The sequence below is a fragment of the Fundulus heteroclitus genome, chromosome 14, assembly GCF_011125445.2.
Source record: "Fundulus heteroclitus isolate FHET01 chromosome 14, MU-UCD_Fhet_4.1, whole genome shotgun sequence".
Classification (NCBI taxonomy): Eukaryota; Metazoa; Chordata; class Actinopteri; order Cyprinodontiformes; family Fundulidae; genus Fundulus; species Fundulus heteroclitus.
In genome coordinates this window covers 15,786,376-15,798,773 of record NC_046374.1, presented here as the reverse complement: position 1 = coordinate 15,798,773, position 12,398 = coordinate 15,786,376, and the positions used below count along the sequence as shown (strand labels likewise).

The window sequence follows — 12,398 nt, the reverse complement described above, 5'->3', positions numbered from 1 at the left end:
ATGTGACCATATGTGTGTTTTAAATATATTTGGCTCTGTTAAGCTGTAACGTTTGTATAGACTCAGTTTTCTGAGGCGAGTCAATCTGACCTTGGTCACTTCCAGTGAACAGCAAGCAAATCCTAGATTAATGAGCCGCTGCTGACCTGAACAAAATTAGAAGGCGATGATCGAGAAATTCAAACAGCTTTTCTCAATCTTCTTTCCTTAAGACAAGATATTTTTTTTGGGGGTGCCACTTTCAGCACAAACCAGGTTTCATTTTAAGAAACTAAGCACCTCAAAGGTGTGAAAACCCCCTTAACCGAGCTGGTCTGATAAATTCAGGTTAAAATAAATAATGAATCAGATCCGAATAACGAGTGGAGCGCACACAGAAGGTGGATTTGTCTACTTTGCCTCCAGTATCTTGTGGTCCACCTCATCCAGGGATGAGCTGGGGCAACATGGAGCGTTCCAAAAACAGAGCCTCTTTTCTTTTATTTTCTCTGCCTGAAACGAGAAGGGAAAACAAATGTATTCAGACCAAACGATGAGCTAAATTATAAATCAGGGCTGCCATCAACAACTTAGAACAAAGCCATTTAGTTTCATTTTCTCCCTATAGTTCAGTGCAAAAAGCTGGCTGCCGTTTTAAACTGAAAATAATGGCGGATTAATACATGGATGTATAGATTAAAGCGTTCGATTCTCTCAGACTCTACCCTCGAGGCCAACTCCGCTGCAGGTACGGTGCGTGAAGAAGTCCTTTCAGATCATTGCAGGGATAAATGATCCAAACCAAAATGGCATGCATGAAATCAAGTAAACAGAACCTGTCTGGCATCATGAAGCAGGTGAGAGAGATCCCTAAAAGCCTTGATCTAAGCCACGATCCATACATGGAGGAAACATGGAGCAACTCATCCAGGAGCTCTCAAAAGAACCCAGAACATTGTTTAAAGCACTGCAGGCCTCACCTGACGGAAAAAGAGACAAAAACTGGCCTTTATGGGACTCCGAAACTACTGCTGACTGAAAAGAACGCAAAGGCCCGTCTCACAAAAAAAAGCATCTCGATGAAGCCCTTAACCTTCGGGGAAAATATGTTCTCCTCCTCAATGCTAAAACAGCAAATGAGGAGGAGAACATCAGGAGCAAGAGTCTAAGACGGCTGAGTGGGTGGTGGTGTGATGGTCTCCTTCAGCTCCTGGGAAGTAGTTTATGGAGCCATAAATGCTGCTCTTCACAGAAAATCCCAGACAGAAAACGTCTGATCACCACTTAGCTAGTTTAAGCTCAGAAGCAAACCAGCACGTCTGCCTCTGAAAGAATCACAACAGACAAAATGAAGGTTGTGGGGTGGATTAGTCCGTGTAAAGGCTTGAATCCAAAGGCTGTTCATGATCAAAGCTTTAATGTGAAAACAATTCTGCACAGACCAGCGGGTCCAACTTCCTCCGCAGTGATGTGAAGTTGTTACCTCCAAAGGCGGCACAGCAAGCTATTCGGTGAGGGGGGGGGCGGGGGCGTTACTTTTGGTTGGTTCGGATAGGTTTAGTAGAATCTGCTGATGATGTGAAGACAGGAGAAATCTGTGCGGAGGCAAATAGCGTTTCACAGCAACCCCCGTCCTACTGATACCCTGTACTCTAGGAGGAACTGTGTAATCTGAAACTCTCTGGCAGCACATTGCAGATCTGGAGGTGAAAGAATCCGACCTAAATATAAACGCCACGTAACTTTGGGAGAAGCATTTCCTGAAATAAGTGCTGCGGGCTGGATTTGAACCCGTCACTGACAGCATGCGCTATGAAGCTGCTCTAATCGCTCTCTCTGTTCAGGTCCAACATCAAGGACCTGAATGCAGCTACCTGGAGATGGGTCACACACCTTTGCACATTTTGCATCATTGCATCTCCATGTAGCATTACAAATGCTGCCGAACTCTTAGTTTTTAAATGCATTCTTGCACAAATGCCCTTTGCACAATCAAATTCTGTACATACAAATGGTTTTTTGAAAAAAATAAAAAATACTCACCTGTACACTGTGACTTTCTCCTAAATTGTTTACATTTCAATTGCTTTACTTTTAAATTCAGTGCTGCACCTTATACTGTATTTTAAATCTACTGTAAATTACAAGCTGTATTCTTGCAACAAATGCCCTCTGCACAATCAATTCTGCACATACAAATGTTTTAAAAAAAAATACCTGTACACTGTGACTTCTCCTGCATTGTCTACATTTAAATTGTTCACTTTTAAATCCCTGCTGCACCTTGTACTGTAATTTAATTTTACTGCAATTTACAAGCTGTATGCAATACAAAATGACAAATAAAGTTGTCTAAAGTCACATTTATGCCCACATTGATATCATCTGATAAGCTGCATTAATGGGCAAATCATTGCAAAATTCATTCAAATTTATACAATGCAAAGTCCAGAAAATCCCTGCGATGACAAAACCTGCATTGGTCCGTCTCCTCATGGGCCTCCAGAGCAAGTTAAAAAAAAAAGAAAAAAAAGCTTACCTCGTCTTTGGCGACGTAGAGCTGAAACTCGGCGCTCTGCTTCTTGATGTTGTAGTACTGAACTTCCACCTCGTGCGTGAGCTGAAGCCATTTCTGCAGCGCTTCGGGGACCGAACGCTCCGACTGCATCTCCTTCTCCGCCCGCTTCAGAGCCCTTCGCACCTGTAAAGGGGGGGGGGGGGGGGGGGGGGATGTTACGATCCACGGTCAAATGTTCCCCCGTAACAGAACCATTCGTGAAAAGCGCAGCAGAAGGCTGGGATTATTGTTTAAATGGAGTAAATTGATTAAATCTTCTGCCTGATGAGTCAAAAAAATGAGCTCAAATCCAAGGTCAGGGCTGAGAGGAAGTCGGGAGACACATCTCTGCGGTAGCTTTTGGGTAAAAGGCGAATAAATATGCAAAGCGAGTATTTTGCAAGCGAAATGAAAATTCAAGGCAGAAAATATAAAACTAATCTTTTCAATTTTAGGGGGTTCAAGTCTGTGTGATGAATACATTTACATCTGCAAAAAGCTCCGTCCCAGATACGGGGCTTCTCCCCTTATTGGAAATTAAATGCATCATTCAAAAGATAGTGAAGAATGTGCAAACCATATCAAGTGGATTCAGATTTAATTTCCATATGCACCGACTCGTGTTTCCCCACATTTACGCGCGCGCCATATGATATTCAATCCGACCGCCTAGCCTGTTTTGACTGCTAATGAATCTGCGGGTAAGTGGCGTTCAGGCGCCGTCTGGGAGCTTTCACCTGCACGAGCTCCTCCTCTGCGTATTTCAGCCGGCTTAGCTCGCACTCGGCGCCCTCCCGCAGCTCTCGCAGTCGGTGAGCCTCCTTTTTGGCGTCGATGATCTCGTCCCGCATCTTCTGCTCAAGGTTCTCCTTCTCCACGGCAACGGTGCGGTTCTCCTCCTGAGCCTTTTCCAGCCTGGAGGAGGACCAGGAAGGGAAGGTGAGCTCCCGCTGGGTTGCCTTGTAAAACGGCTTCACGGCTCCTGAACTTTCCCAGATTTGATTGGCTTACAAACACAAACTTCATTGCATTTTATCCAAAAGTGAATTGAAAGGAAAAGGACACTTGGTTTTTGATATTATTTACAAATAAGGAGCGTATAGCATGGATATTGCATGTTTGCATCTAGATTCTGAAATTTGTTCTCGTTCTCCTTGGTCAAAAAGCTCAAGCTCAGTCAGATAAGATGGAGAGCGTCTACGATCATCAGTCTGACTTTGATCCAGCCTTGGATTGGACCATACTGACACGTAGATATAAACCAACATAGCCTTAGCTGTTTTGTTTAGGGTCATCGTCCTTCTTCAGGATGAACATGCGCCTGAGTCGACTGTTTTGTGGCCTCCAAGTGATTTTCTTTATTTTCTCTCTGACCAGTTTCCTGGTTCTTGTCTGCTGCTGGACTTGTTATGGCTCTCTTCCTGCAATTCCACCACGAAAGTAGGAAAATATCAGGAAAATATGTAACTGCGATACTATTGGTCGATATTAAGATAACGATACAGATTATGATTTATCAAATGTTCCTCACTCTGGTTTTTATTTTAATTCGTCAGAGTCCGCTGATGCTCTTCGTGGCTTTCGGCATCTCAACCACTGTAAATAAATATGCAGCGCGAGTCGCGGCAAAGTCTAGTCAACTGGTCAAGATTGTGCCAAGTATTGAATTCAAGCGGTACTTTCAGATGAGGATATTCTTTCCATCCATCCATCCACCTCAGCTTATCAGTGATCAGGTTGTGGGGGCAGCAGGTCCAGGAGGGAACCTCTCCCCAGCAACATCCTCCAGCTCGCTCTGGAGGTTCCAGGTCAGACCAGATAAATAGTCCCTCCAGCGAGTTTTGGGTCTTCCCACAGTGGGACGTGCCCATAAGCCCCCTCAGGGAGGCGCTCAGGAGACATCTTCATCTGTCCCCAAACCACCTCAACTGACTCCTTTCCATGCGGAGAATCAGCGGACAGAGCTCCTCATCCCGTCTCGTAGGCTGAGCCAAGCTGCCTTCAGGAAGAAGCTCATTCCTGCCGCTTGTATTCTGGATCTCATTCCTTCGCTCATGTTCGTAGGTGAGGGTAGGAACGTAGACGGAGTGGTACAAGAGCTTTTTGGCTCAGCTCTTTCTTCTTCACAGTAGACTCGTTTCATCCTACCATCACTGGTAAACATTGTTGTTGCAGACATGGATATAGAGACAATGATTGCAATCACTGCGATAGACTGGTGACCTGTCCAGGGTGTTCCTCGCCTCTCGCCCATTGACAGCTGGAGATAGCCACCAGCACCCCTCAAGACCCCAATAGGGATAAACGTGTAGGAAAATGGATGGATGGATGATTGTAATTAAACATTTTGTGCAGCACTACATAAAAGCCAAATGTATGGACCGTATAACTAACAGCCGTCCTGTGAAGAGATTCCCCCACCTGTTACTATAGAGTTACTATGGACCTCTTTGCTGCTTTCTTGAGTAAGACGCTCAAAGTTTGGGATTTTGTTTTATTCCCAGCTCTGCTCCAACTTTCTCCCCGACCCGTCCGCTGTGTTCCTCGGTTTTCATGAGTTTGTTCCTTAATGTTCCCTAAGAAACCTCTGAGGCCTTCACAGCATTTAAACTGAGGATGAAGTACACACCGGTGGGGTTCGGAAGCCATTTTCATTTAGGTGTACGAGGGTAAATGCAACTGAATGCTTTTCAGAACATCCTTTGTAAAGCAAAAAACAACAAGCGTGTCCTTTTCCTTCCACTTCTCTATAATTTATACCCCAATGAAATCCACTGGAGCAAATAGGCTGCACATAACAACATCTGCAGAAGTTCAGGAGGTTTGTACCTCACTGCAAAGCACCCTGTCACTATCCGGCGTTTTGCATTCACAACCACATTAAATCAGAGCATAGTTCAGTGTTTCTGATCAGTCTAGTCTGCTTGGTTCTCCTACCGACTCTGCAGCTCCATCAAGCTCTGCTCGGCATTCTGAAGGCTCTCCAGATCTTTCATCATCTGAGAAATGTGCACCTTGCTGGACTTGTTCTGAATGTAGGCGAACCAGCAGCCTCCCACGCCGATCACGATGGAAACCATCAGGACGAAGTCTTTCACCCAGTTGTGCTGCGGACCTGCAGGGGACAGAGGGATGAGCAGTGCTGCGGCGCCGGTTCGCCGCCTTAAAAAAAAAAAAACAGCAGCCATACTTACGAAGCGGAGGCCCGAAAAGCACAGCATCGAGCGCCTTCAAGTTTAACTTTTGTTTATGCCGCTGGTCTAATATCTTCAGCTGCATCGACATGAACGACGGCTCATTCGCCGCTATTCTGAAATGCAGACGGACGGTAAGTTGTTAGAAATGTGACAGATTTCAGTTTTTCCCCTTAGGCTGAATCCTGCTGGTAATCAGGGGGGATGTTTAACATTCTGTACAGACACACGGGACCAACAGGTGGACCGTCCATCAGCGGCTGGAGCATCGAATACAGCACTCAACCCTCTGGTTATGACATCACTTCATGAGTCAGCTCAGCGGAGAAACACGAAACCCCTCAATAACCCCCCCCACCCGGTGCGCTTACGCACTCAGTACATGCAGTCTGCAGCAGGTCACACTGCACATAACCCGCTGGAGTTTATTTAATGACAGTCCTTAAATTACAACTTCATCCGCACCTCACTGGGCTGAAGGCTTAAGCCCACGATTGAGTGAATAGTTAGGAGAAGTCAGCCATAATCGCCCCCGAATGTGCCGAAGCTCAATGTCAGACCAAGGGATAAAAAGAAACCTTTAAACCACGCGGCGCGTCTGAAATTTAAAACATCTCTCACATTTTTCCTGTGTTGCGTTTCTCGGCCAGCAGAGGGCAGCACAACACAGAGCTGATTAGATTGGGGAAGTAGTGTTCTTGCTCACACACTGTGATTGCAAACCACTCAGTTCCTAATATCTTAAAACGTGTCAAAAGAAAAAATCGTCTTTGATTCCTTTGCTCATCCGAGGGTCACCGAGGCAGAGCGGCGGCTCCCGGCCGGACTCACCGGGGTAGCGTGTTCCCTGTGACTCTGAAGTCCCGGAAGTTCTTCTCGTACTGCGGCAGCTCCACCGACTCCTTCAGCCACTGCACCGTGTCCTCCATGGTCCAGTTGTGGACTGGTGAGGATGAAGGCAGACAGAGAGACAGAATAAAGACGGAGCTCGAAAACATAGATAACTCAAATAATTATTGTTTTTTTAATTGTACACGACTGTTAAAAAGCTGGCATGTTTATTCTTTTCAAAGCCTTTTGTCCTGAAATAAAGTTCAGCCACTATGGAGCGTCCTTCAGCTGAAGCTGCAGTTTCCAGCCCGCTTGGATCAAAAGGATCTCACTGTGCTAAAGTATCAGTCAGGCAGAGGCTGTTAAAAAATATTTACAGCATTACATCCTCTGGACAAATAAAGGAAATCATTTATACCACTTACTAAAACTGGACATTTCACCAAAACGGATAAAAAGACATGACTGAAACTGAACACAGAGGCTGGCAGAAACACTGAAAAAAACTGCAGGAACTTCGACCAAGTACTGTTTGATGATGATCTGGTATATTCTCCGGTTTTCTGAATATTCTGAAGCCATCACTCAGAATATTTGACATCGTTGGGGGTTTTTTTAATAAGAAAATGGTTACTGCTAAAGAGTACATCCTTTACATTTTCAGACGTCATCGTGAAGTTAAAGGAGAAGGGTTCAATTAAAGTGAAAAGGGTGCATCCGGCAAGCAGCAGGACTGTCTCCATTTCCACAGCACAAAACCTTGCAGCGACCACAGCAGAGCTTGCTCCGGATTGGCAGCAGAGGAGCGCGAGCGCACTGAGGCAGCCTTAAGAGCGGCCTCTGACGATCGACAGAAGTAATAGATGAGTTACTGAAAGATCATAAGAGACCTTCTGGACCCACGGCCAGAATATTTACTCAGTGGACGGGCCTTAAATATGGAGGCTGGAAAAACTATAAACCATAAGGAAGGCCAGGGGGAGGGAGGGAGGAAGGAAGGAAGGAAGGAAGGAAGGAAGGAAGGAAGGAAGATTTAAGGGCAACATGAATCCAAGAAAATAGGACAGAAGAAAGGAAAAAATAAGGACAGTGGGAAGAAAAAGGGATGACTGAAGGAAGGAAGCAAGTATAAAAGCAAGGAACAATCCAGAAAAGGGAGCATGAAAGGAAAGATAACATTTAGACTATGGCTTGATGGGTTGAGTAGTTGTCTTGCAGTCGGAAGGTTGTGGGTTCGATTCCACCTTCCCAGTGTCACATGCTGATGTACCCTGAGCAAGCACTACCAAGCTGTGCATCGGTGTATGATCGTGTTTGGGTGAATGTGGCTCTAGTGTTTGGTGCTTTGAGTGGTCGGTATGACTGGAAAAGCGCTATATAAGTTCAGTCTATTTATACCCTCTCCTGTTGCAATACGTCTATACAACACAAACCTGGAAGGATGCACATGTAAATATCTGACACATTGTTCTTCTACTGCAAATAGTTAAGATAAGGAATTCCTTTATTGTCCCACAATAGGAAAACGTGGGCGTGTCAGTGGCAAAGACACACAATTTATAGTAATGAAAAAACTAAGAATAATCTAAAGTTAGTTCTAAAGCAACAGAGAACGAGATTATCAGTAAGGCTAAAACAAAAATAATATTTTATTATTATTTTAGAGCTTTGTTGGTTTAACTCAAGTACTTTGTGGAAAAATCCTTCTTTTCTTTCTTTGTTTTGTTTATTCTATACTATATATTTCTCCATTTACTTACACCAGCTGTATGTTTGTCTATATGTAGCATCTTCTACTACTTGGCAACAGTTTATTCTGATTCTGATACCCAATCGGACCTGGAAAACACTAAAATTAAGTTCAAGACTTTAAAATCCTGACGCTTTTAGCAAATGCAAAGCCTTTAAAACATTAAAATATATTTTTGTAGTTCCTAAGTATGCCAAAGAAACGTGCTTCACTGTCAAACCTCTGCCATCGAGGCGTGAAAGCTGAGCCGAATTGTAGCTTAACAGTTCGGTAAACAGATAAAGTTGCAGATGTGAGAGGAAGGCAGCGTTCAAACAGTAGATGCAGGAACGCTGACACGGCGCTGCATATCAAGCTTACTTTAAAAGGATACCATCACTGTCCATAAAAGGCAAACAAATTAAACAGGTTAGACTGGATGTGCAGGAACACACCGGGGTCACGTCCCAGCTGCAGAGGCCCCGCCCACGTCATGTGACTTAATGTATGGATATTAAGAAGTGTGTCCAAACCGAGTAGGTTTTAATGTCACCTTCTCTCTGGTGATCATGTTTTATTTATATATATGTAAGGTGACATTAAAACCTACTCGGTTTGGACACACTTCTTAAATTGGGTAAATTAGCTGGAAAATGGTAGAGGCAAAGCTTTCCTCAAGACAGAGCAGGTTTTTCCTTTTCCTGACAGGGACGCGTGGGCTTTACCTTCACAAGTCTTCCAGCCCTTCCACAGCTCCTCCACTGTGATGTGCTGGTCTTCCCGGTGCAGGTTGCTGTGTTTGTTGGTCTGCTGCTGCTTCATGTCTTCTATTATGAACTAGAAAAACACGAGAGACAAGGCTGAGTCATCGGCGCTGTTCGGTAACATCGCTGTAGCGATATCTGGAGGAGGAGGGGGCACAGATGCTTGTTGGGATTAAAAAACCCGCCAGAGCTGGCTTTGTCTTAAAGTCTGCCTTTGGATCGCTCGCACACACACACACACACACACTTTGGTTTTTCCTTCAGCTTTCTTCCTTTTAGGGGTTTAGAAAAGTAGAGAGATCTGTGGAAGAGGTGCTGCCTCCACCTTTGTGAGGATGTGTGTATGTGTGTGTGTGTGTGTGTGTGTGTGTGTGTGTTCTCTTCGTTTCCTGGCGCTCCTGCAGAGAAAGAGCCAAAGGGAAAAGAACAGGCAGAACACCAGCAGCATTAACAAGGATCAGGACTGACTACCAAACACCTCCAAGCATTCATCCCAGAGTCCTGTGTGCATGTGTGTGGCCTGGATGAGTGTGAAGAGGACGCGCTTCTGTCATCTTGCTTCTTTGTCATCCTGCATTAGCCTGTGACTGTAATACAGATGAGTGTCGGACCACTCAGGAACGGCATCGGGCTGAACGTTTGTTTTATGCGTAGATTAAAAATGGGGAAACTACAGACAACGGGCAGATAAGTCTTAGGTCAGTTGCATTGAAGGCAATGATAACAGTACACCAATAAACCAATAAATCACTGTGGAAATTTTGTGAACGCTCAGGTTTCAAAGAGGGCGCACTTATTTATAGATGAAAGGCAAGAACTGTTGCGCAAGCTAGCAAAAACTGAAAAGTCTGAGCAAAATGGGTCATTTGTGATATTGTCCAGAAGAATAGTGCACTTTGAAATGGAAACATAGAAAGGAGTCGATGTATGGGGATGTTTCTCGTGATAGTGTATTGGGTTCATTTACTGCACACCAAGGATCACGGATCAATTTGAAGACATCAAGATACTTGAAGCGGTCTTGACTAAAAATAAAGACCCTCTTTCTGTAGCGTGATAAAAACCCTTTAACTAATTTAAGTCCTTTTCCCACGACAACGATCCACTGAAAGCGGGACTATTTTTCCATTTTTGTTTCAAAAATAGAAACTTGAAAACGCTGTAATTCCCACACTGCGCCACTAGGAGCGCTACGTTCTTTGAAACTCAACATGCACATGCGTACTGCCTAAAAGCCGCTGCAATCAATAAACGTTCGAGATGACACAGAGTAAAGTTCTCCTACGGACAGATGACAAGGCGTTGCTTAAGGGGTTGCTTAATTCTTTAATTTTCCTAAACCCTGAAGGAATGCTGAGAAATGTCAAGGTTGGACATAGGCCTCTAAGCGAGAGGGCTTTACCGGAGAAAATGTGACCAAAGACACACCAATATGTGCTCTGTGCATTTCGTTGGTGGTAAGGGGACAAAGTCCAGACCCAAAACCAGATACTGCGATGTCTGTGCAGGTACGTTTATTTGGCTTTTTCCCGGCGGAATGAAAGCGTCATCATACAATCCATGACATCCCTCATCATCATGAGCGTAAACACACCACACACTGCACAGCTGTGCTGAAAGTCTATGAAATGGGCTGGTGGTCTACTTGACTGTCAGCAGCGGTGTTTATGTGTGTATGTCAGCTTGTTTGTGTGTATCTGAGGAGTGCGTGTGTGTGTGTGTGTGTGTGTGTGTGTGTGTGTGTAGGTGAGGTCGATTGACTCTACACCTTTAGAAAAGAAGCAGATTTTAGTCTATTTTTGTTATAATTTGAAACATAGGCCTATAATAATACATACTACATGTATTTTCTTAGTATCAGCTGTAATTCTACACAGATTCAGCGAGTTTCTTCCTCGCGTTTGATCCGTTGTGTGAGAGAAGAGAACAGCCTCTCTTATCTTTTCTACTAATACTGCTTTCTTTTCGCTCACATTTAAACGTTCTACGCTGCGCTCCAAATTTAAGCAAAAATGAAGCTCCCAGGACGTCATCCTCTTCCAAAATTGTTAGTACTGCAGATGCTGCTATTTTAAGTTCGTACTATGTTTGTCCGAAACATCTGGTCAACTGGAGCTGTCTCCGGCGCTTGAGCAATCGCAAAGTCATTTTCGATTAGAATGATGAGCCCAAACAGCATTGTGCTATTTTTTCTTCTTCTGTGGTTTTTAAAATTGTAGGCAGCCATAATGTTGCGCATTACGTTATTTCAACTGATTTCTGCGCACGAGTCAAGGGCTACGTTTACACTGCAGGTCTTAATGCTCAATTCCGATTTTTTTTTTGTGAAATCGGATTTTTATGCGTGGTCGTTCACATTTCCAAATATATGCGACTTGTGTGTGATCTCCTGTATGAACTGAATGCGTTCATCCTTAGTGTCCCGCATGCGCACTCGAGGACGCAATGACGTCACACGTAGCAAGCGTCCTCAGTGTTTGCGGAAGTAAACATGGGTTATAATGCTGGCGTGCATTTTGCGGTCATTAATTTATTTTCTAACCGGAGCTTTCCCTCCATTGACTGCTCTCCTCATTATTGTCCGCTATGGGTGTCGTCTTTCTTTCTGCTTCTGCATAGCAGGACACAGAATAGTGACGTTTGTCGAGTATCGGTGACGTACAGGTCGACCGTACAGACGCAGGTCGCATTTGAAAAGATCAGATACGTATCGGATTCAGGACCACATATCCAAGTGGCCTGGGTCGCATTTGAAAAAATCCGATCTGTGTTGTTCAGACTGTCATAAAAAGATCAGATACAGGTCGCATATGAGCAAAAAAATCTGAATTGGGTCACTTCAGGCTGCAGTGTGAACATAGCCAAGGATTTCGTGGAAGAAAAGTTCAGGTTTCTCAGTCTATGCGACAACAGAAACCAGGACAGTTTCAACCCATTACGCTCTGGAACCCGTTTTCAAAGTGTGCCGTTGTCAGAGAAAACATTCGACATTGTTGTGTGGCATAAGTACAAACCCAACCAAACTGCAACGTTTTCACCAGAAAACGCTGTTGTGTAAACTGTTTAAGCTATTTCCTTCATCTTCACATTGAGCAAGGCTAGAAAATGTATATTCTGGTGAAAGAAAAGTAAAGAGAAAACTAGAATTTCTTATTTGAGGGTTGAAAAATATAAGCTAATAAAAGATATGAAAAAATGTATTGTTTAGTCTAAAGGAATAGAAGCAGTTTTTCCTTTGCTTTGCACTTTTTGCTGTCTTTATACGTCACCAGCAAATGAAAGGTCCCTAAAACAAACCCTTACTTAACTTTGGGGAAGAAAAACACTAAATAGGTCACATGTGG

At 44.1% G+C, this 12,398-nt stretch overlaps 1 protein-coding gene across 1 annotated transcript in view; it reads right to left on the bottom strand.

Moving 5' to 3' along the window:
• Window positions 1-1,097: 1,097 nt before the first annotated feature.
• LOC118556534 (stromal interaction molecule 2-like) overlaps window positions 1,098-12,398 on the bottom strand; it is a 53,949-nt gene continuing 42,648 nt past the window's right edge. The window contains exons 3-9 of the mRNA XM_036147017.1: window positions 9,016-9,127; window positions 6,562-6,673; window positions 5,731-5,846; window positions 5,474-5,651; window positions 3,274-3,451; window positions 2,519-2,680; window positions 1,098-1,103 (exon numbers count right to left, since the gene is read on the bottom strand). Coding sequence (XP_036002910.1) covers window positions 1,098-1,103; window positions 2,519-2,680; window positions 3,274-3,451; window positions 5,474-5,651; window positions 5,731-5,846; window positions 6,562-6,673; window positions 9,016-9,127 — 864 coding nt within the window. The remainder of the gene's footprint in view (window positions 1,104-2,518; window positions 2,681-3,273; window positions 3,452-5,473; window positions 5,652-5,730; window positions 5,847-6,561; window positions 6,674-9,015; window positions 9,128-12,398) is intronic.